General features: G+C 53.9%; 1 protein-coding gene across 1 annotated transcript; it reads right to left on the reverse strand.

Moving 5' to 3' along the window:
• Positions 1-1,854: 1,854 nt before the first annotated feature.
• URM1 (ubiquitin related modifier 1) lies at positions 1,855-23,344 on the reverse strand. The gene is made up of 5 exons (XM_029063652.1): positions 23,273-23,344; positions 15,381-15,451; positions 6,672-6,753; positions 3,793-3,841; positions 1,855-3,089 (listed from the first exon to the last, which is right to left on the reverse strand). The coding sequence occupies exons 1-5, from the start codon at positions 23,305-23,307 to the stop codon at positions 3,021-3,023; spliced, it is 306 nt and encodes a 101-aa protein (XP_028919485.1). The 5' UTR covers positions 23,308-23,344; the 3' UTR covers positions 1,855-3,020.
• Between the last annotated feature and the right edge of the window lie 398 nt (positions 23,345-23,742).

The following is a 23,742-nucleotide window of genomic DNA, read 5'->3' on the forward strand; positions in this document are numbered from 1 at the left end:
GCGTGGGTGGCCGCCGGAGCCGGGAAGGCCGGATAGACGGTGGGAAGCTTGGGGCTGGCTGGAGAAGAGCGGAAGGCCGAAGTGGCGGAGGGGCAGGTCGGGAGCGGGGCAGGCTGGAGGAGGCACCGGGGGTGGTGTCTCAACCCTCCTTGCCCCCACCCCGGCTAAGGGCTTGGACAAAGGTTCGGCTCGGAGCCCGTCTGGGCCGCAGCCCGGAGGTTAAGAGCAGGGGAAGGCCTGCGCTTTCTCTCCCCCGGACAACCCTAGCCTAGGCTGCCACGCTAAAAGACAGGTAGGCCCCGAAACTCAACACCTACCATCGCACACTCTGATCCACCGTCAAAACTGTCGCCTGGCCACAGCTACCCCACTCATCGCCCGGCTAGAGACAGAGACAGCCCCGGAGAAGTTCAGTCACTCCAATATTTATACGCACACAAGGAAGAAGGCACAAACATCCACAAATTAATTTTCGCCCACACCAGTACAGAAACCAAGGCAGACTAGACGGCTCCCCTGGGCATTCAAAAGACACACGCAAGGATGTAGACTCAGCCTCACATCCACCTCCGCTCCTTACCCACGGCGGAGGCGTGGACTCACACACAGCAAAGGCCCGAAAATGAGGAGCCACCCGATTAGACACACCAACACACACCGGCACAGCCACGACGACGGTTGTATAGCTGCATGCGTGTGCGCACGCACGCTTAATGAATACTATCTGATAGGGTGAGAGGCAGCCATGGCCAGAAACACAGGTACTCACCCGCCTGCAGGGACATCCACCCTGCCTTGCCCCATGCAGATTCAGGGTCCCATTACTTACATTTTCTGCCTCTCCTACCTCCAGTTTAATGGGAGCAGTTTTCTCATCTGTATAACGGGGATTCAATAACGGTTCTCCTGTTTGGACTCTGTGCCCCATGCGGGGCGGGGATCTACATATACCGATCTACATGTACCGCACCTACCCCGGTGCTTAGCATGGTGCCAGGCGCGTAAGGGCTTAACTTACGTTCAACCCAATTACCTTGTCTGCCCCAGGGCTTAGTACAGTGCCTGGCACAAAGTAAGTGCTCAGCACATACCATTATTAACAAGTACCACAATTATTATAGCTTGAGGGACATCCCCTAGGGTAGGCCGCCTCTCCCGTTTCGGGGAGTGGCTGGAGGCAGGTGGCAGCTGGTTAGCCGTGGGCTGGGAGGTGGGCACCTGGGAGAGGGAGTGGGGAAGGGCCTGCAGACTCTAGGCAAAGGGGCAACAGTAGGTCATCCAAGGGCTGGGCCCCACTGAAGCCCCCAAATTTGGGTCAGGCCAGGTCCTACTGATAGGCTGCTGGTGCCCAGCTGGGTATCGAGGGTAGGGGGCACCTGAGGCCTCCCTTTTGGTGAGGGGGAAGGATAATTTGGGTTCAGGATGGCACTTCCACCCCACTCCAGCCTACCCGCTCTTCTCTAGGGCAACTGCTTGCCCTGCCCCTTGACCGAAGGCTGTCAAGGGGGCCCCTCGCAATCAACCTCTGGGACATCTCGTCACAGTAGGGCTGAAGGCCAGGGACAGCAGCGGGGGACTCTATGCTCGATGTGGGCAGGGGACGTGTCTATCAACTCTGTTATATTGTACTCTCCCAAGGGCCCAGAACAGTGCTCCGCACATGGTAAGCGCTCAATAAAAACGACTGATTGGGAGCGACACTCCTGAGCCTCCGGGTCCATTTCTGACCCACCCACACGCAAAGGAGACGACTGCTAAATACCAAGAAGTTGCCAGCCAGGAGGTCCTGGCGAGTTTGGAGTGGAGTCCAGCCCCTGTCCGGTCCGAGCGTGTGGAGGACAAAGCTCCAGGCAATAAAGAAAAAAACGCCAAGCATGCAGGCCTTTATTTGCCCGACACCGGCTGTTACAAGCTCTGCGGCGCTGGCCTCCAGACGGATCTGCGGGGTGGGAGGGGCTTGGGACTCCTGCTCTCTTTGAGTTTTGGTGGTGAGAAGCTGGAGAACTCAATCTGGGGTCAAAAGGCTGCAATCCGTCCCCCCTCCCTCCCGCCCCTCCACATACACTCCCTAGGCTCCCTCTCCCAAGGGAGGCGTCCCATTCAGTGATGGCCAAAATCCCGGGTGACACCAGAGAGCGGACGCCCGCCCTCATCCAACTGGGCAGTGGCAGCCGGCAAGTCCAGAGGTCGGTTCCACCTCCCAGCCCAGGGCTGTCGGCTCCTGTCCACTCTTTCCCTCCAGCGGGGCTTGACCGGCAGCAGTCCTTTCTTGGAGGGGTGTGGAGGTAGGTCGGCTGGTGGCCTGTCTGACCTGGGGTAATGCCCTAAATTGAAGCCCAGGGCATGAGGAGGCAGAGGGAGAGGAGAAGCTGGAGCGGCTCGGAAAACCTGAAGCCAGTTGTGGAGATTGGGGTGGAAGAGGCAGAGAGCGCTACCCTAGGGGTGCTTGTTCAGGGTCTTTTTAGTCCATCTGCTGGGAGGCTCATCCCCACTTTTCCAGGAATGGAACCGGAGGTAGAAGGGTGACTAGGACCCCTAACCAGGGCCCTCAGGGACTCCACTTGGGGTTGAATATTCTACTCGGTTCCTCACTTGACCACCCGGACCCCAACACGGATAGACACAAGACGTCAAGGCACTTTTGGCCAAGGGGCGGTCCATCTGCTGAGTTTGGTTGGGGCCGGGGAGAGGGAGAAAGCTGCGTCCTCCAGTTCCCTTGCTTGTTTTGAGTGCTTGGCCTCATTTCCCTGTCCGGAGGGAGAGCTGGGGAGACGGAAAAATAGGGAGGAGATTGGGACAAGGAGGGAAGGTGGGAAAGAAAGGAGTCGGTTCCAGGAGCCACTGCAGGGGGGCTTGGGCTTCTTACTGTCACTGGTTAGTCCTTCCTGACAGCCAGCCAGCCAGAAGCACCCTGAGCAGCCCTGAGAGCCCAGGGGGCAAAGGTTGAGTCTTCCTTTTTTTTTTTTTTTTAATTTTGATCCCCCATCTTGAGGGTTTCTGCCTCTGGGCTTTCAGGGATTTTAACCACCATGTAAGGTCGAGATGAAGATAATGTTGTCCTGGTCCTTCAATTGGTAGTCCAGCTCACCCTGAAGGGGGAGAGAAAGGGGGAAAAGAGGGAAAGGAAGAGAGAGTTAGGTCATCAGAAACCAGCAGAGGAGGATTACTCCCTCCCACCTGGGCAGAAGCTGGGAAGAAGGTTGGACACTGGACCCAGGGGACAGAGGGGCTTGGACCTCCTACTCTCTTTAAGTTTTGGTGGTGAGAAGCTGGAGAACTCAATCCGTGGACAAGACTGTCCGTCTCCCCCACAGCCATACACTCCCCAGACCCTCCCCCCAACCATGGGAGGCATCCAGTTCAGTGATGGCCAAAACCCCGAGTGGACGCCTGCCCTCACCCTATAGGGCAGCGGCGGCCAGGAAGTCCAGGGATCAGGCCCACTTCCCGGCCCAGGGCTTTCTGCTCCTGTTCACTCCTTCCCTCCAGCGGGGCTTGACTGACAGGAAGGGGCGGCCGGGGGGATGGATGGATGGATGGACGGGGGCTTTGCTGCTGCTGGGAAGGATGCGCTTGGATCCCCGGACAGAGGGAGGCCCGGGCTTAATTCTCTTTCACCTTCTGCCCCCTCAACCTCTGATCTCTTCAAGCGTGGACCTGGCTGGGTTTGGTCCAGCCCTAGGCGGGCACTAAGATCGACCTGGGGGTCTGCCATTGGGAAGGTCCAGGTGGTTTTATCTTGTAGAACTGCTTTGGTGTGAGGGATTTTAAGTAACAGCCCCTGGTACTAACCAGAAGCTCCCAGTCGGCGTCGTTGATCAGCACCAGGATTCCGGGCCGCCTGCGGGACAGAGGAGTTGGTTGAAGAGACGAAGGCACCTAACGGCCACAGTGGAATAAGCAGAACCTTCAAGAGATGCAGCGTGGCCTAGCGGAAAGAGCCTGGGACCAGGACTCAGTGGACCTGGGTTCTAACCCCGGCTTTGCCACTTGTCTGCAGTGTGACCTTGGGCAAAGTCGCTTAACTTCTCCGGGCCTCGGTTCCCTCGTGTGTAAAATGGGAATTGAGACCGAGAGTTCCATCTGGGACCAGGACTGTGTCCAAACTGATTAGCTTGTAGCTCCCCAGCATTTAGTAGAGAACCTGGCACACAGAAGGGCTTAGCAAGTACCATTTAAAAAAAGAGAGAGAGAAAGATAGGGGAACCTAAGCCCATAAAGGTTCTTGACCTCACGGAGCTTCCATTCCGCTGCCCTCCTATTCCCAGGGACAATTTCCATCGGCACCTGGTGTGATTGAGACTGAATCTCACTGTGGCCTCTTCAGCCACCCATACACCCTAAGAAACTTCAGAGTCGCTGGCGTCACCTTTGAATTCAAAGGACAAATTAACTAAATTCTCAAAGAAGATTATTCTAAAAAGTTCTTAATGACGGTATTTATTAAGCATCTACTACATGCCAAGTACTGTACTGGGCACTGGGGTAGGCACAAGATAACCAGATTGGACCCTGATCCTAGTCCCTGTTCTATATGGGGCTCAAGAGGATGGGAGAGGAGGTATTTCATCCCCATTAAACAGAGGAGGAAACAGACAGAGAGAAGTTAAGTGACTTGATTGAGGTCACAAAGCAGACTAGTGGTGGAACTGGGATTCGGCATGGGCCTGGGAGTCAAAAGGACCTGGGTTCTAGCCCCAACTCTGCCACTTGCCTACTGTATGACCTTGGGCAAGTCAATTCACTTCCCTGTGCCTCAGTTACCTCATCTGTAAAATGGGGATTACGACTGTGAGCCCCACATGGGACAGGGACTGTGTCCAACCTGATTATAGCTTGTATCTACTCCAATGCTTAGTACAGTGCCTGGCACATAGTAAGTGCTTAACAAATACCATTAAAAAAAGAAAAAAAAAACTTATGGGTTTCCTGGCTCTCAGCCCCATGCTCTTTTCACTAGGCCAGCGGCCTCTCTTCCTGTGGTCTAACCTGAATTTCTCATGCTACAGTTTCAGCCTCTTCCCTCTTGATCTACCCTCCTTGCAATAACTCTCCCGAGGCTTCCAGCCCTCGGTAGCAGAGGGCCGTGGGACAGATCTAATTTCAGGGAGGGAATGACCTGGGGAGGCTGAAAGTGACGGCAAGCAGGAGGGGCAGACCAACAGGATCATCCACCCTCTTGGAGGTGGGTAGGGCCTGTGGCCAGCTCCTCCTGGCTCCCGGGGTCTGGGGCACCCTGCGGATCGGGATCAAAAGGGCAGGTCTACCCGTTCCCTCCCTCCCTCTGCCCCGCAGCTGCCTGCGCCCAGCTCGGAGTCGCATGCTCCCTTTTCCACCAGGCTGGCCTCGTTTTAAAAATAAAGCGATTTCCCAGCAGATCGATCCCAGCAGCTTCTTGGAGAGGCTCGATCGGGTGCCAGGAAGTGCGTGAAGGCTGAGGAGGAAAGAGGGGGAAGGTGGCTCGGAGGTCTCCCCGGCCCTGTCCATTCCCCGTCCATAGCTGATGGGGATGGGGACAAGCATGATCTAGGGTGCGCGGGCAGGGGGAGAGAAAGCGGGCCCAGGAGAAGGCAACGGCCACTATCCCAATAAAAGGCTGGAAGAGTCAGTGGAGCTGTAGCCATTGGCGGTCCAGTTGAGGACTGACAACACTATGCATACACGCATAGACGTGTGCGTGCACACACACACTCCGACCCATGTGGCTAGTTCACTAAGTTTCTCTCCCCACCCCTCCATCTTGGGGGAAAAAAAAAATCCCAAACCTAGATTGAGAGCAGGAAAAATCTAGACGGTGGCAGTGCAGAGGCACACTGAAGTGGAGGGAGAGGAAGTTTCCTCTTAACGAATCGCTGCAGGACAGGTGGAAGTTTCCATGGGCTGATGACAAGTCTGTTTTACTGGGTGATTCCCAGACAAGTCCCTTTCCCAATCTGGGCCCCTGATTCCCCCTCTTACCATAGGTAAGATTCCTTTTTCCTTAAGAAGCAGTGTGGCCCAGTGTGGGCCTGGAACTCAGAAGTTTCTGGGTTCTACACCCAGCTGGTAGATAGAGCCCGGGCATGGGATTTAGAAGGTCATGGGTTTTAATCCAGGCTCTGCCACTTGTCTGCCGTATGACCTTGGGGAAGTCAATTCACTTCTCTGTGACTCAGTTCCCTCATCTGTAAAATGGAGATTGAGACTGGGAGCCCCACATGGGACAGGGACTATGTCAAACCCGATTTGCTTGTGTCTACCCCAGTGCTTAGTACAGAGAGCCTGGCACATAGTAAGCGCTTGACAAATACCATAATCCTTATTATTATAATTATGGGCAAGAGATTCCATTTCTCCATGCCTTAGTTACCACATCTGCAAGATGGGGATTAAGACTGTGAACCTCATGTGGGACAGGGATTGTGTCCAACCTGAGTAGCTTGTGCTTATCCCTGCGCTTAGTACAGTCCCTGGCACATAGTAAGTGCTTAACAAAGACCATTTACAAAAATTATGAGGAGATAAGGGCTGCGAGACAAGGCCTGGAGCTTGTGCAGGATCCTCCAGGGCCCAGGTACTCTCCAAGCCATCTGGACCCATCTGGATCCTCGTCCGCTAAGATCTTCTCCACCATTCTTTCCTCCCACCCTCCTCACCCCCGACAAGCCCGTCCCGGCTGACTGAGGACTCACACACTGTCTCCCTGGATGAACAGCTCGGGTCGCTCTTTCAGCAGGTTGCTCTGGATCCAAACGAGGAGGTGCCGGATGTCCCCTGAGGAAAGACAAATTATGAAATTCCATCACTACTCCCCCACCCCTACCGTCCCCTGAGTCCTCAAGTTGCCCCGGAGACTGGGCTCAGTTGCCCCAACCCCACTCGTACCCCTGGGGCAGAGACCCTGAAGTGTCAACGAACAAGAGAGCAACCGATCCCTGAACACATGGGTGACTGTCTGCTTGCAAACCACGTACGTACAGAAAATTTCTCCCTTCCACAAATGTTGAGCACTGGCAGTGAAATCCGGCACCACATTCTACCTCTCCTCTGAAAGTCTAACAAGGAACAGCTTCAACTGCAGCAAGAGCTGAAAAAGCCAAGAGGCTTCGTGGGTAGAGCCTGGGAGTCCAGAGAACCTGGGTCCTAATCCCGGCTCTGCCACTTGTCTGCTGTGTGACCTTGGGCAAATCACTTAATTTCCCTGTGCCTCAGTTCCTTCATGTATAAAATGGGAATTAAGACCGCAAGCTCCATGTGGGACATGGACCATGTCCAACCTGATTAGCTTGGATCTCCCTAGTGCTCGGAACAGTGCCTGGCACAAAGTAAGGGCTTAACGTACACTTTTATTTTTTAAAGGAGGGATCTGGATTAGGCATCAGGAGTATTCAGTCAGTCAGTCATATTTATTGAGTGCTTACTGTGTGCAAAGCACTGTATTAAGTGTTTGGGAGAGTACAATATAATAATAAAATAGACACGTTCCCTGCCTATCCCAAGTTTACAGTCTAGAGGGACATAGGGGGACACTGGAAAAAGGGTTGAGGGGAGGCTGCGGATGAACCCCCTGTCCGGAGTAGGCTAGAGGTCCTCCTGCCTGCCAGTCTATCACACAGCCGGACAACAGGCTGACCGCTGTGGCTCTGCACTGGAGCCCAATTCCCCCCCGCTCTCGGTTCTCAGGAACCCTCCCGTTGCGCTGAACCGCAGCACCCAATGAGGAGAATGTATCTTGGCTCTGGAGGGTGAGAGGACGCAGCTTTCGCCTTTGCTGGCATACGTCCTTTGTGAGGGGAGAGAGGAAAAAAAAAAACAATTGTGGGAGCGATAGCATCAGTTAATTTCCTCTGGAGGAGGCTGAGGAGAGGGAGGAATCAGTCACCGGCCTGGAAGACGCTGACAAATGATTCTCCTGCTCCCTCTAGGTCCCTGGCTCCCCGGCCGGCTATTCCCTAGACCCACCCCTCGTTAAGCTGGCTCTGCCATGGGGCTGCATGGGAGTAGGGAGAAGGGGAGGGGAAAGATGGAGAGGGAGAGTGAGAGAGAGGGCGGCGGGGGGCGGGGGGGAACCTAAGCACAAGCACCAGTGCAGCTGGAAATGGGTCATCCCCACCTGCTTTACTAGCTGCCTTGCTCATGATGGGATTAAGCTCATCCTATATGCCAAAGCACTGTGCTAAGCACCGGAATAGATGCAACGGAATTAGATCAGGCCCAGTCCCTTGTCCCACACAGAGCTCACATTCTTATAATTGCTTATGTCCCTGCTGCTCTGGGGCGGGTGGAGGGATATTCTTTATCTTCCTAGAGAAAGGGGGCGGGGGTCCAGGACCAGGATCGTGAGCAGGGTTGGCACCCCCAAGTATCCCATCCCTTTGGTCTGCAGTGAGCGTGCATGTCATTGTACATCAGAAACTCAGTCTTGGCGGGGCTGGTGGGTGTTGCCTGGGTTCAACGGGGATAGGCTTGATGAGGGTCTGGAGACACTCAGCCATCGTCTCTCCTGTGTGAGAAGCAGCGAGAGGGGAGCTCAGCTGCGATGTGGGGCTGAGGGGGACAGATCCAACCTTGCTGCCACTGTGCAGTGTGACCCTGACCTAGGCCCTCTCCTCTCTAGCCCTCAGTTTCCCCACCTGGGGCAATGGGATGAGTAATGCTGAGCCACAAAAGTTGAGAAAAATGATGTCAAAGTATGACTTGAAAAAAAAAAAAAGCACAAAAACCCCACCACAGTAATCGGGAAAATTGGCATATGCCCTTTTAGTGCAAGGGAAATAGCAGCGCAGAGGGCAAGAAGGACTTGCTGCTCTTCTCTGCCCACCATCTTGCCTGGTACTCCCTCCTTCTCCCGCCCCCCAACGGGGTTCGGCCCAAAGGCCGACCCAGGGTCAAGCAAGGGCCCCAGGGCCTGGAGATGTGGGCCGCAGGTCCGTCCAGAACCAGCATGACCTCAAGTTCGTTCTGGGCCTGTGTGTGTGTTTATGTGTACGTGTCCATATGAGTTCCGCCTAGCGCCCGGCTTCACACCTGGCTGTTCTGAGAGGGGGGCCTTGGGCCTCGTCTCCCTCAGCCTCCATCTTGGCCCGGCCGGGCGGGGAGCCTCGGGCCCATAGATCTTCCTCCCGCTCGATAAAACCGCCCAGGCCTGACAGATTCATCAGCGGGGAATGGGCGGAGGGAGCGGGCGCGCGGCTCTGTGTGCAGAGGAACCGCCGGCGCTGGCGAGTGCCTGGAATACCAAACGCAAGGACGGGGCTGCCCTCTTTAACCCCTGCTCCCACTCACCCCAGCTGTCTCCCCGGGCCCTGGACAACGCTCCCCGCCTCAACCCAGCAGCTCCCGGTCCCCAGGGACAGCGCTCTGGACGCCCAGCCCCCACCCCGGAACCCGAGTCCGTGGCCTCCGATCCCAAACTGGAGTCGCCCAGCGGGATGGGGCTCCTCCCAAGCCTCGCCGGGTGCAGACCTTGGGGTTTATGGGAGGAGGGGGCTTGGACGCCGGCTTGGGGAGGAGGAGGAGGGTCTTGCTGCCCTCCTCATGGCGAGGTCAGATAAGCAACCAGGGCCGTTGGCCAGCCCGGGCAGCGCCACCCCCAGGGAGGAGACGCTTCCTTTGACCCGGGCTCGGCTCGTTCATCATGGTGCCCGAGACCCTGCTCCCATTTGCTGAGGTCACTAACTCCAGCGGACCCCCTGGCCCCGCCCACATTCTCACCCGCCTGCCCGTTACCATGGTGAGGCCCCTGCCTCTCCGCCCTTATTGTTCCCCAGACTGGATCTGGGGGTGGGGGGGGGGGTGGGGGGGGGGAGGAAATCCACAGCTCCCTTCGGAAGGGTCCCACTCGGCCTCGTCCCAACCTTCCTCGGCTCTGCTCCCGGGGAGAGGGGTGTGATGGTGGGGAGGAAGAAGGAAGGAAGGGAAATGGAGACCAGGAGCGGTGAAGGTGCTTAGCGGTGGGGGAAGGGTTCCAGCTCAGCTCCAAGGCTTTCCTTCTTTCTCCCAGGGAAGGCCTGACTATGCTAATGCCCTCCCTTACCAGATGGCGGCTCTCCAAAGGCAGGCTGGGAGGTGGAAGGGGGAAGCACAGCATCAGTCAGGTGCTGAGGAGCCACCCGGAACGGAGGAAAATGGCGGCCGGGACTACTCCCTACTGCCTGGGGATCGCTCCCTCACCTCGTCCCGCAGGCCTGGGAGTCAGAAGGCCATGGTTCTAATCCCGATTCTGCCACTTGTCTGCTGTGTGACCTTGGGCGAGGCACTTCATGTCTCCTTGCCTGTTACCTCATCTGCAAAATGGGGATTGAGACTGTGAGCCCCACGTGGGACAGGGACTGTGTCCAACCCAATTGGCTTGTAACGACCTCAGGCTCACTACAGTGCCTGGCGCATAGTAAGCGCTTAACGAATACCAGAATAATAATCGTCATTACATTAATTAATCATCGATAATTATCACTAAATTATTATCTAAAAGGAAAACAGTAATGAACAACATTATCAGTATCATCACCCCTTGAGTTGGACCATTCGGGTCCCACATCTCAGGAGGTTGTCAGCTGGAAGATTGCGGGCCCAGATCCGCCACCGGGCTTGAGCGCGACAGTCCAGAGGTGATGGGGCTCCTTCTCGGAGCTCCTCTCCCGGGACCCCTCGGCCAATCTGTTTGCAGCAGTCCAGCGGGGAACCCTTGGGACTCGGCAGCTGATTCCTCACCTCACGGCAGCTCGGCCCACACCGTGCCACCCCGACCCCCGGGCTCCCGGGTGTGGGGCAGTTAGACATGGTAGGGAACAAGGCCGGGAGCCCCCGAGGCCCTGGCTTCTGCCCCTTGGGGTGTCCCCGGGAGCGAGGCCAAGGAGGAACAGCCCTTACGGGTGGGGGCCCTCGGCCACTTTAACGGTTGGTCCCAATCAAAGGGCCAAGTTTCCGGCCCATAATTCCACCTCCAAAGGCCCCCGTCCCAAAGCGGCAGCTGAAGGGGAGTTGAGACGCCGTCTCCTCGTGACCACACGAGAGGCTTCACACTTCCTCCGAGGGGAGGCCGCAGAAGGGGATTCCCCTGCCAGACGTGGCCTGGCACTGCCCTCTCGGAGACCCCTCGGGGAGATGTCCTTGGAAGGCCTGCAGCTGGGCCCTACCAACAAGGACAGCCCACAGCTAGCCGGCCAGTCAACCCTCCCTCCTCGCCCTCCAGGAATCCTCCCCGCAACACCCTTGCCCACCCGCCCCCAGCCAGGACCAAGCCCTACCCAGAGTCACTGTCGTCCTGACCCACCCCACCCCCTCCTCCTCCGTCTGACCCCTTGCTCTGGGAAGTAGCATCCGGGTGGCTCTCCTAATGTCCCGGCCATATCCAACAAGGGCCATGAAACGGTTTTTCTCCTCTGCCTGCCCCCAGCCCGCCTCAGCCCCTTGAGCCTTACTTAAAAGGGAAGAAGAAAAGACCAAAGAGGGGAGCGGGAGGAGGGGGGTGGGGGGGCATCAGAGAGTCGATTTACAAGTGAATGGGGGTAAGAATGGAGCAGTTTGTGGGATAAAGCGCTTGCAGAAGGAGGTTTACAGATGTGCAGAGGGGACTGGCTCCTCATTGTTTAATTAAGCAGAAAGTGGCTCTTTTCAAAAGCAATTTTGCACAGGGGCTGGGGGGGCTCTGCAAACAGCCCCAGCGAGCCGAGGGCGAGGGCGGCAGGAGAAAGGAACAGCTGGCGCTGGGAGCCGCTGTGAAGCGCATGCTAAGCAGTTTAAAGAGCTACTGAAGCTCCCTCCCTCCCCCACACCACGGCCACCCTATAAATGGGAAGGGGCTGGGCTGGGGAAAGACTCAGGTTCCTCCTGCTAGGTGTCCCCCTGCAAAGAGTTCTCCTCCTAGATGTCTTCCTGCCAGGAGCCCTCCTGCCAGGTGTCCTTGGAGGAATGCTGTATGTCAGAAGAGGTGCAGGGAGGAAGCTTGGTGCTTTGTTTGATGGGAGGGCTCAGAGGAAAATCAATCAGTGGTATTTACTGAGTGCTTACTATGTCCACAGCACTGTACTAAGTGCTAGGAAGAGTACAGGAAAGCCAGGACACTGCCAAGGGTGCTAACCCTGTGGAACGGGACCTGGTCCGGTAGGCCCAGAGCTGGGGCCGGGCGGCTCCTCGGGACGGGAGCTGACGTCTCATTACAGCCACCTGGTCTCCAGGTCGAGACTGATTGATTGATCGACAGATGCCCAAGCTTCTCCAGCCAGGCAGGTAGGCAGGTAGGCAGCCATGCGAACCTTCGAGAGCTCCACCTCCCTTGTGTAAACCCATCTCTTTTTGCTTTCTTCTCAGGGCGGAGGAGGGACAAATGAGAATCACCATCCTCTAAAAACCTGCTTTTAGACCACAGGGGGAGAATTAGAGCAGCCTCAACCCCCAGAGAGAGGCCTGGAGTCAGTCCTCAGTGTGAGCCTCAGTTTCCCTTCTGGGGAAGCAGAAACTCTGCTCCCTCTCTGAAGGGGCTTTGTGAAATTGCATGAGGGCTTTTGGGAGAAGAAACTAAAATCCCCGACTAAAATCCCCAAGGTTCCTCTGCTCACACCCCCAACTCCAACAACTATCCAGCTGTGGGCAAAACCAAGGGCACCCCAGGCCTCCGCCACCGGGGAGGACTCCGCTAGCTGCCCCTTGGTGCCCACCCCCTTCTTCCTGGATCGCTCCCGCCCAAGGCCCGTTCCCCTCTGCCCAACTGAGTGGAGCTGGAGCTCTTCCATTCCCAGGGAGGCCCAGTGAGCGCCGCTCACAGACCTGCCACTGTGCAAAACTCCCGGAGCTGAGGAGGGTCCATGGCGGCGGGCGGAGGCAAGAGCAGGTGCACAGTGACCTGTTTGAGAAGGGCTCTGCCACATCCCGATGGCCATTTCTCCCCTGGGGGCTCCTTCTCCCCGTTCCTGTCCTCCTTGTCGGACAAACCCAAACCCAGGCAGCTCGTTTCTGGGAGAGAGGCCCTGGACTCAATTTTCTGGTGGGCTGAGGGCTCTGGGGGTTTCACATAATCACAATCACCTCAAAGGGAGTTGGCCTGGCCTAGCGCCCTGCCTCGAGGCAGAACTGCATCCAAGCCAGAGGATACGCTGTCAAACGGGACCTAATGTTAAGTACTTCCAGGGATGGTCCTCTCTCAGCTACCCGTTTCACCTTCTACTATACCTCCAACGGGAGCGTTTTCCTTGTATCATGACATCTGTGTCAGATTATGGTCCACCCTGTCACCTAAAATCTCAGGTTCTCACTCCCCACTGCTGCCCGTTCCCCTCAGGTAGTACATATCTTTTAACTTTATTGCTTCCCCCTATTTATTTATTTATAAAATAATTTTATATTTATTTTAGTGCCTGTCTCCCCTTCGATTATCTTTTAACTCTGTTACTTTCCCCTACTTACAATTTATTTTAGTGCCTGTCTCCTGCCTCGATTCGATTATCAGCTGCTTGAGGGCAGGGATGGTGTCTCTCAAACTCTGTCGTACTTATACTGTCCCAAGCTCTTAGTACAGTGCTCTTACACACAGTAAGTGTTCAATGAATACTAGTGAGTGAATGACTGCTTTCTAGCCTAAACCTCCCCTTGCTATCTCAGCCCATTTCCTCTTGTTCAGCCTTCTGAAAAAATGGAAAGCCGGTGACTACCGTTCTCTGTAAAACGCAGTCCTCTTCAAATCTTCCCCGATCCCCAAGCTAGTGTCCAGGGTAAATGATCCCGACTCCTGTGTCCTTCCAACTTTTCAACCTGTTGACCCCTGTGGCTCTCTCCCTGGAGCAAGCCTCTGGGTGCTGTATCTCAGTTCCTGAACACACAGCTACAGACTGGGGCCTGAGCTTGGGGGCTAACTTTCCTGGCTGTCTGAAACACAGGAAACGTGAAGCAGTGTGGCCTAACGGATACAGAAGGACCTGGTTTTAACCCCAGCTCTGCCACTTGTCAATTGTGTGACCCTGGGCAAGTCACTTCACTTCTCTGTGCCTCAGTTACCTCATCCGGAAAATAGGGAGTGAGACAAATGGGACAGAGACTGAGTGTCCTATGTGGGACAGGGACTGTGTCCAACCTGATTACCTTGTCTCTACCCCAGCGTTTAGTAGAGTGCCTGGCATATAGTAAGCGCTTAACAAATACCATTAAAAAAAAAATGAAAAAAGCCACCTTCCCCTGTTGCCTTTCCAGGGAGCCAATACACAGAAAAGCAATTAGGGTTTACACTGAAAGGGGGCAGAGAGAGAGTACAAGAGAGATTTTGTGTGTGTCCGTGTCCGTATCCGTGTCTGGAAAGGGAGGAGCACAGGAGGGAAGGGACAGCAGTGGCTGGCTGGTTGGCTGGCTTGCTACAAGCAGTGGCTGGTCAACAAATCTACACCACATCCAACCCCCACTTTGGGCATTTTCAGAGTTTATTCAGTCTGATTCATCTACCGGTCTCAATTCCATCTACCTTGCCGTTGACTCCACCCACGCCCTGCCTCTGGCCCGGAAGGTCCTCCCTCTTCATTTACCGGACAGACAACATTACTCTCCCCACCTTTAAAGCCTTATTGAAGGCACATCTCCTCCGAGGCCTTTCCAGACTAAGTCCTCATTTCCTCTTCTCCCACCCACTTCTGCGTCACCCCGATTTGCTCTTCATTCACCAACCCCTAATCCCATAGCAATTCTGTACATACCTGTAGTTTATTTATATCAGTGTCTGTCTCCCCGCTCTAGATTGCAGGCTCCTGGGTAGGAAATGTGCCTATCAAATCTGTTATATTGTACTCACTCAAGTCTTGGTATAGTGCTCTGTACGCAGAAAGCAATCAATATGATTGATTCAGTCATATTTATTGAGTGCTTACTATGTGCAGAGCACTGTAATAAGTGCTTGGGAGAGCATGACAGAGTTGGAAGATATGTTCCCTGCCCATAATGAGCTTAAAGTCTGATTGAGGTAGGAGAAGTGGTCTCCTTCACCCGAGGGAGGTAGCCAGACTGAGGTAATCGGGCAGGGCTGGTCCTGTGTGAAAAAGCTATTGAAGAGTCTCCCCTGGGAACAGAAGGGCCTAAGGTAAGAGCGGAAGTCCGAATGGGGAGGCAAAGGGGATCTCTGAAGCTGCTAGAAATGGTCACCTAGCACGCTCAAGGAACTGACGACGTTGTGTTTGTTTGCTTTGGGGGGAGCCCCCACGTGGCTCTGTGGAGGGGATTTCCTTCCCGTGGTTGTACCACTACCTGCTGAGATGGCAGGGCCGCTGGGGAGTTCCAATCCATTACCTCCTGCACGCAGAGCAAGCGGAGCCCTCCCTGCCTCCCCTCCCCTCCTCCTCCCTCCCTTCTCCCCTCCCACCCTGGGAACATGTACAATGGGCTGGCAGGGCTGGTGGAACAGCCTGCACAGATCAGCTACTCACAGGGCTCTGCCTGGCTGGGCAAGGTCACCAGGTGCTTCTTCACGCCGTCAAACAGGAGTTCGACTCCACCTCTGCAATTTGGACGGAGACAGAGAAAGGGCTTAGGACCGTGGGTGGGAGAGCATAGAGGAGAGCCGGGGTGGGGGAAGAAGCGTACAGGTCCCCAGCAGCAGAAGTGGAAGGGCAGAGTCCAGGGACCCGAGCTACATAGGTGGAAGGCTGATGTCCAAGGACTCCCCCGGTGCCCCACCAAAGCGCACCTGGTCTTCTCTCCGGAATGATGCTCTGTAGACAAACTCTGATCCATACCCTTGCTGTCCTCTGCAATCTCGCATTTCCTCCTGCCTCCGGGATTCCTGTCCTTCTGGCTCCTCAAGCTCAACAGGTCTAACCTCCTTAGACTGTGAGCCCCACGTGGGACAGGGACCACGTCAGACCTGGTGGGCTTCTATCTACGCCGATGCTTAGAACGATGCTCGATGCATAAGTGCTGATATACCATCGTAATAAGTCCAAAACTGAACTCCTCATCTTCCCTGCCAAATCTACTCCTCCTAACCTCCCCATCCACAGTGAAAAACACTACTCACTTCTAGTATCTCAGGTCTTAACCTTGGTATTATCCTTGACCCCACGCCCCTCTCTGAGTCTGTTGCCAAATCCTGTCGGTTCTTCCTCAAAAATATTTCCAAGATCTGCTCCTTCCTCTCCAGCTGAATGGCCACTATGCTGGTCCAGACACTTGTCCTATCCCGGCTTGGCTATTGTATCGGTCTCCCGGCCAAACTCCCTGCCTACAGCCTCTCCCCTCTTTAGTCCATACCTCGCTTTGCTGCCCGGATTGTTTCTCCACACTGCCGTTCAAAAACCTCCACGGGTTGCTCATTGCTCTTTGCATTGAGCAGACAATTTGTTTTAAAACACTCAATCAGCTTTCTTCCTATTTATCCACTCTCTTCTCCCACTACATCCCCAGCTCACACGCTTGGTTCCTTTCAAGCTAACCTACTCCCTGCGCCTCATTCTCATCTCTCCTCCTGCCAACCCCTCACTCATGTTCCCCCAACCCCGCACCTGGAACTCCCTCCTGCTTCCTGACAGACCACAGCTCTCCCATCTTCAAAGTCCTTCTGAAATTAATTTTCCCTGGAGGGCTTCTCCTACACATTTGCAATCTTCCCACCTATTTTCCTCAACTCCCATTTTCAGCAACTGCATGACACCAAATCCTCCGAGTCCTCTCAAACCTTTGTAGCCCTTATTTACTTATCTTATATACTTATTTCCTCCTATCTGTCATATTCTTTAGTGTGGCTTGCAAAACTGTAAGTTTCTTGAGGGCAAGCATCATGTACCTTTTTTAATGGTGTTTGTTAAGCGCTATGTGCCAGGCACTGTACTTATTTATTAAATCACTTTATTTATTCATATTAATGTCTGTCTCTCCCTCTAGACTGTAATCTTGTTATGGGCAGGGAACATGACTGCTAATTCTGTCGTACTGTACTCTCACAAGCGCTTAGTACAGTGCTCTGTAGCGAGAAGCAGCACAGTGTAGTGGATAGAACTGGGGCCTGGGAGTTAGATGGTCATTTGGTTCTAATCCCGGCTCCTCCAATTGTCTGCGGTGTGACCTCAGGCAAATCACTTCACTTCTCAGAGGCACACTTCACTTCTCTGTGCCTCTGTTCCCTCATCTGTGAAATGGGGATTGAGTCTGTGAGCCCCAAATGGGACAGGGACTGTGTCCGACTCGATTTGATTTGCTTGTATCCTCCCCAGCACTTAGTACGGTGCCTGGCGCGTAGTAAGCACTTAAATACCACAATTATTATCATCATCATTATTATTAAAGGCTCAATAAATACAATTGACACTAAGCACTGGGGTAGATAAAAGCTAATCAGGTTGGACACAGTCCCTGTCTCACATGGGCTCACAGTCTTAATCCCCATTTTAAAGATGAGGGAACCAAGGAACAGAGAAGTCAAGTGACTCTCCCAGGGTCACCCAGCAGATAAGTGGCAGAGATGAGATTAGAAAGCAGGTCTTTCTGACTCCCAGGCCTGTGCTCTGTCCACTAGGCCTCGCTGCTTCTCCAATTTTATTGCATTCTCTCAAGTGCTTAGTACAGTGTTATTGCGTGACACTGAGTAATGAATCGATTGGCTGCTCCATATCACACACCAAAACTCCTGTCCGTATTGCACCCCGCTCACCTCCCCATCCCACTAACCATCAAAACCACATCAAGAAACAGACACGCTCTTTTCCCTGATCGAGGGGAGGAAACTCAGGTACAAGGAGGCCAAGTTACCAAGATTTTAAACCAGACACCTTGTCTCTTGGCTGGAGCTTTTGACTTTCTTAAGGGGCTAAGTCATATACACTTCTGAACAGGATGCGGAGTGGGGGGATGGCAGAACCAATCCCAGTCAGGGGGAGTGGGTGAGGTTTTCTCACTAAGACTACCTTGAATCCCTGTTGGGGTCTCAGCAGGAGGGTGGCGGGTCAGTTTGTGGGGCGCGGCGAGGTGGTATCCCTTCCCGAAGCACACACAGTCACCATCAACCCCGGCCCCCTCCCTCCTTCTCCCACAAGTAACGTGATTTGATGAGCAACAGAGACCACCGAGAGCCCAAGACAGGGTGCCCGAGCCAAGGCAGTTGTGACAGGGGAAACATGGGGCGTCTGTAATCAAAACAAGGTCACACTTTGTTGCTGTAGAAATGTGGAGGGAGAGATAAGGCCCATCTGTGGCATGCTTGCTGGGGCTATTTCAGCTGTGAACGGTGCACAGAGCCTCCATTTACGCGCCTCCAAGAGATGCGCTTTCTTCTAGGGTGGAGATCGGGAATTGCAGCAGCTGGGAAGAGGGGCGGGTGGCCGGGGGGAGAATAGAACGGGGGGCTCTTTGCCTCGGGAAGAGGTGATGGCCATCTTGGGGGACGGAGAAGGATGAGGGGGGAGGCAAAGGACGAGGACGGCTGACGGCTGGGTAAACAACAGGCCGTGGCAGAGCCCGGTAGTACCAGCCACGGGGATTTGGTTTGTGTGGGGCTTTCCGCTGGAGGGAGAACGAAGCTGGATCAATGGAGAACTCACCGACCAGCAGCTGGGCTTGCTGGTCCACGAAGGGAGGGGGAGAGCGGGGCCTCGTTGGAGGTTTCTCCAGTGCTGGAGGGTTTTTTGAGCCGGACCCCAGGCAGATGAGCGGCTCCTCCTGGCTGGTGTGCTCAGTAGGGAGCTGGAAAATAACCTGGCTCAAGATCCGATCACGGGAGTCCAAGGGCCAGCCTGAGAGCGGAAGGACCTCGAGGGTCAGCCTACTGAAGGACCTCTCTGCCCAGCAGATTTTCTTCTTTTCTCCTAACCCTGCACCAACACTTATGCTGACTGCCAACTTGCTTGGTTTTTCTACCCGGTGAGGGTCGATGGGAAGGGCCGGGATGTTGGCCCTGACAACGGGTATTATGGTGCTTGCTTCCCGTCACTGTTCCCGATAATGAGATAATGACCCTCTCCATCCAGGCCCCGTTAGACTGTAAGCTCCATGAGGAGCTTCTCCCTTCTGCGTCGCCCTGACTTCCTCCCTTTGCTCTTCCCCCCGTTCAACCCCAAAGCACTTATGTTCATATCTGTAATTCTATTTATCACTTTGCTCTTCCACCCTCCCAAACCCAAAACAATTTTGTACATATCTGCAATTTTTTTTTTACTTGTATTGATGTTTGTCTCCCCTACTCAAGACCACAAGCTCATTGTGGGCAGGGAATGTCACTGTTTATTGTTGTAGCGCACTTTCCCATGTGCTCAGTACAGTGCTCTGCACAGAGGAAGTGCTCAATAAATATGATTGAAGGAGGATAAGAATCACGTGTTCTAACACTTTCGTGTTTTCTCGAGTGCTTAAAACAGTGCTCTGCACAGAGTAGGCACTTCATAAACACTAGTGAATGAACACCCCTCACCCACCAAATATTCCCTACATCAAGTTGGAGATAGACCAGGAAAGCATGGGGTTACTAGGGAGGAAGGGTAAGGAGTGTCAGAACTGGATGTGAAGATGGCATTCCTCCCTGGATCTATGATTTTTCCCCGCTGGCTCCAGCTGTCATGAATCAAAATAAATCCATAAATAAATAAATCCTGATTACCTTGTATCTACCCCAGGGCTTAGAACAGTGCTGGCCACATAGTAACACATTTTACACAGAGGTGCCCATGTTTTCTTCTGAGTGTGAGGGTGAAACAAGGGCAGGGGTTTTAGTGGTGATGAGAACTGGGAGGGGACAAGTTTCAGAGATATAATAATAATCACTGCGGCATTTGTTAGGCACCCACTAGGTACCAGGAACTGTACTAAGCACTGGGGCAGATACAAGCAAATCGGGTTGGACATGGGCCCTGTCCCATAAGGGGCTCCCAGTCTCAATCCCCATTTTACAGATGAGGTAACTGAGGCACCAAAAAGTGAAATTCCCAAAGCCACAGAGCAGACAAGTGGAGGAGCTGGGATTAGAATCTGGGTCCTTCTGACTCCCAGGTCCTTGCCCTATGCTCTAGGCTATGGTGCTTCTAATAAGCTAGAAACACACCACTTTGAGACTTTTCAGCCCTTACTGGAAATTCCCAAGTCTGTCAAAGGCCTGGGATGAGCACGTCTGGAAGTCCAGCTCCAACAGGTCTAATCCCAGTGCTTGGAATAGTGCTTGACACAGAATACCTGCTTACATAAGAATTTATAAAATAACACAAAAAACTAAGTGAAGAAAAAAACAGTTGTGGGGTATTGTCTCTGTCACACCTCAGGTAAAGGAAGACTTGACAAAATATCCGGGATTGGGCCAAAATGGCCTGCCCTCAAAATTGCGATAAGAACCGAGAGAAAACCAACAACGTGGAAATTATGGGCAGACTGCATTATATGACCGGAACTGCAGCGAAGACTGCAAGCATCAGCCTTATAGGAAGGCACAGAGTGGGAGTCTAAAGGACAATGGGGAGAAGAAAAGTGTGAATCAGACCTTTCTCTCTATAAGCAGAGCTTCAATCTTGAAAGGTACAGAAAAGGAATTAGAAACAAAATAGGAAGGAGGGTCACGTTGGTGATGGGGCTTGGTCCTTTTGTTTGGGTTCAAAGATAAGAACTGGGGTTGTCAAGCTAAGGAAAGGAAGACAGTGGGAGCAGGGGGGCTACTAGGCCACGAGAAGCAGTGCGAAAGTCAGAAGGAGCTGGTTTCTAACCCCGGCTCGGCCACTTGTCCGCTCGGTGACTTTGGGCAAGTCGCTTCAGCTTCTCCGTGCCGCGGTTACCACAGCTGCAAAATGAGGATTAAGAAACTGTGAGCCCCCGTAGACCACGGACTGTGTCCAACCTGATCAGCTTGTACCTACCCCAGCACTTGGGACAGTGTCTGGCGCATACGAAGTGTGGAACAAATACCATAAAAAAATAAGAGTGGATGATTTCAGAGCAGTAATGGGCAGTGGTGGAAGCAGCAGCGAACCCTGGGGGCAGGATAGGCAGCTGACAGCGTAAGGGAGAAGCCAAGCATTTATCTTGCTAGTGCTCCACTGTCCAAGAGCCTGAGCCAAATTAAGGAGCCTAGGTGCGTGTTGCCTTGGTCAAAGGGATTTACGGTTTTAGACTCACCATCCCTGAAAGAGATGGCACAACCAAGCTGGCATCTTGGCACCCGGGTACACAGACGCTCTCGGATACGAAAAAAACATCTTAATGATTTGGGGCGTGAAAGCTCTCAAGCCTGGATAAAACAGGACAGTGTAGCCAAAGAATCGAGGTTTGGGACCTAGGTCTATAAAGTCAGTGGCACACGGTACAAGGCAAAGGGCTTGATCAATTAAGATATCCTACAGCATATCTAGGACACTGAAGCAGCGTGGCCAGTGGATAGAGCACGGGGTTGGCAGTCAGATGGACCTGGATTTCCTAGCTCTGCCACCTGTCTGCTGTGTGATCTTGAGCGCTTAACTTCTCTGTGCCTAAATTACCTCCTCTGCAAAAAGGAGATTAAGACTGCAAGCCCCGTATGGGGCAAGGACTGTGTCCAACCTGATTTCCCCAGTACTTAGCGCTTGGCACATAGTAAGTGCTTAACAAAAACCGCAATTATTATTATGATACATATAGACTGTTTTTGCTGACCAACTGTATTTGAGTGCTGTGTGCAGAGCAGCACGGCTTAGTGGAAAGAGCACAGGCTTGGGAGTCAGAGGTCATGGGTTCTAACCCCCGCTCTGCCACTTGTCACCTGTGTGACTTCGGGCAAGTCACTTAACTTTTCCGTGCCTCAGTTCCCTCACCTGTAAAATGGAGCTTGAGCGTGTGAGCCCCAGGTGGGACAACCTGATTACCTTGTACCCACCCCCAGGGTTTAGAACAGTGCTTGGCACATAGTAAATGCTGAACAGACACCACCATTATTATTATGACTAAGTACTTGGGAGAGTACAACAGAAAAAACAGAGTTGGTAAACACATTTCTTGCCCACCACGAGCTTACAGGCTAGAGGGACACAGAAAAAAGAAATACGCGAGAACTCGCAAAGGATGGGGGTGTTCAGGCCTGGGAAGTGGGATTCCGAATGTCCATCCCAGTCTACCTCTGACCCCTCATACTATCTCAGCTCCCTCCTTTGGTGCCTCAGTTTCCCCCCAGAATAGATGCCTGTGAGCCCGTTGGGCAGGGACTGTTGCCCAATTGTCCATTCCAAGCGCTTAGTCCAGTGCTCTGCACCCAGTGAGCGCTCAATAAATACGACTAAATGAATGCGCAGAAGGATTTCATCCCCTTTACGGCTCTGGGTGGAAGTGGAAGGAGATGGGGACCGAGGTTGTGGACACGGACGACCTGGGAGGAAAGCAGAGCGCGAAGCCCAGCACGGGTGGGGGGCCGCCAAGCAATGGACCGCATTTTATGTGCAGAACACTGTACTATGCGTTAGGGCACGATCCCTGCCCAAAAGAAGGTGCAGGAGCCGTGGGGCAGAGGCCCGAATCCACCGGGACAGGCGGGAAGCAACGTGGCTCAACGGCAAGAGCAAGTCACTTCACTTCTCTGGGCCTCAGTTCCCTCATCTGTAAAATGGGCATTAAGACTGTGAGCCCCACGTGGGCCGGCCTGATGGCCCTGTATCCTCCCCAGGCTTAGAACAGCGCTTAACAAATGCCATCATTATTATCACCATTATTTTTCATCCACCATCATTCACTAAATTATTTATGAATAATAAATAATAATAAATAATACATTAAATGATAAATAATAAATTCATTCATGAATTCATTCATTCACTCCGCCACTTGTCTGCTGGGTGACCTCGGGCCAGTCCCTTCACTTCTCTGGGCCTCGGTGTCCTCATCTGTAAAATGGGGATGAAGACTGGGAGCCCCACGTGGACCACCTGATGAGCTTGGATCCTCCCCGGGGCTTAGTACAGTGCTTGGCACTTAGGAAGCGCTTAACAGATGCCCTTATTATTATTAAAAATAAGAATTGGTTCCTGGACAAATCGGGCCTTGGCAAAAAGGATGCGGCTCCGTATGGTTAAGACCCCGCCGAGTCACAACCGGTGGGCGAGGAGCGAAGGCCTCGCCCGCTCTCATTTTTTTAAGGGTGTTTACGAAGCGCTCACTAGGTGCCGGGCGCCGTACTAGACGCCGGGGCCGAGAGGCGCTCATCAGGTTGGGCCCCATCCTTGTCCCCCGCGGGGCTCGCAGCCTCCGTCCCCATTTTCCCCCTGAGGTGGTTGGAGCGGAGGGAAGGGGCTCGCCCAAGGCCCCCAGGCGCGGGATTAGAACCCAGGTCCCGGGGACTCCGAGGCCCGGGGTCTGCCCCCCCTTCCCCCCCGCGCCCGCCGCCACTCACCCGAACTCCACCCGCACCGACACGGGCGCCGCCATCTTGGGGGAACCCGAGCCGCCGGAAGTCCCGCCCTCTCGCCCCGGAAGCGGGGGCCCCCGCCCGCCACTCATTCGTCCGGCCGGCCGTCCATCATCCCTCCGCGCCCCCCCCCCCGCTCACTCATTCATCCGTCCAGCCATTCATCCTCCATCCATTCATCCATCCGTCTATCCATTCATTCGTCCACTCGTTTATCCATTCATTCATCCGTCCATTCATCCATTCCTCCACCCATCAGTTTGTACATCCATCCAGTCATCCATCCATCCATCCATCCATCCATCCATTTATTCATCCGTCCATCCATCCGTCCATTCATCAATTCATTTGTCCATCCATCTATCAATCCATTCATTCATCAATCCATTCATTCATCCATCCATCCATCCATTCATTTATTCATCCGTCCATCCATCTGTCCATCCATCCATTCA

Source organism: Ornithorhynchus anatinus, chromosome 4 (genome assembly GCF_004115215.2).
Source record: "Ornithorhynchus anatinus isolate Pmale09 chromosome 4, mOrnAna1.pri.v4, whole genome shotgun sequence".
Taxonomy (NCBI): Eukaryota; Metazoa; Chordata; class Mammalia; order Monotremata; family Ornithorhynchidae; genus Ornithorhynchus; species Ornithorhynchus anatinus.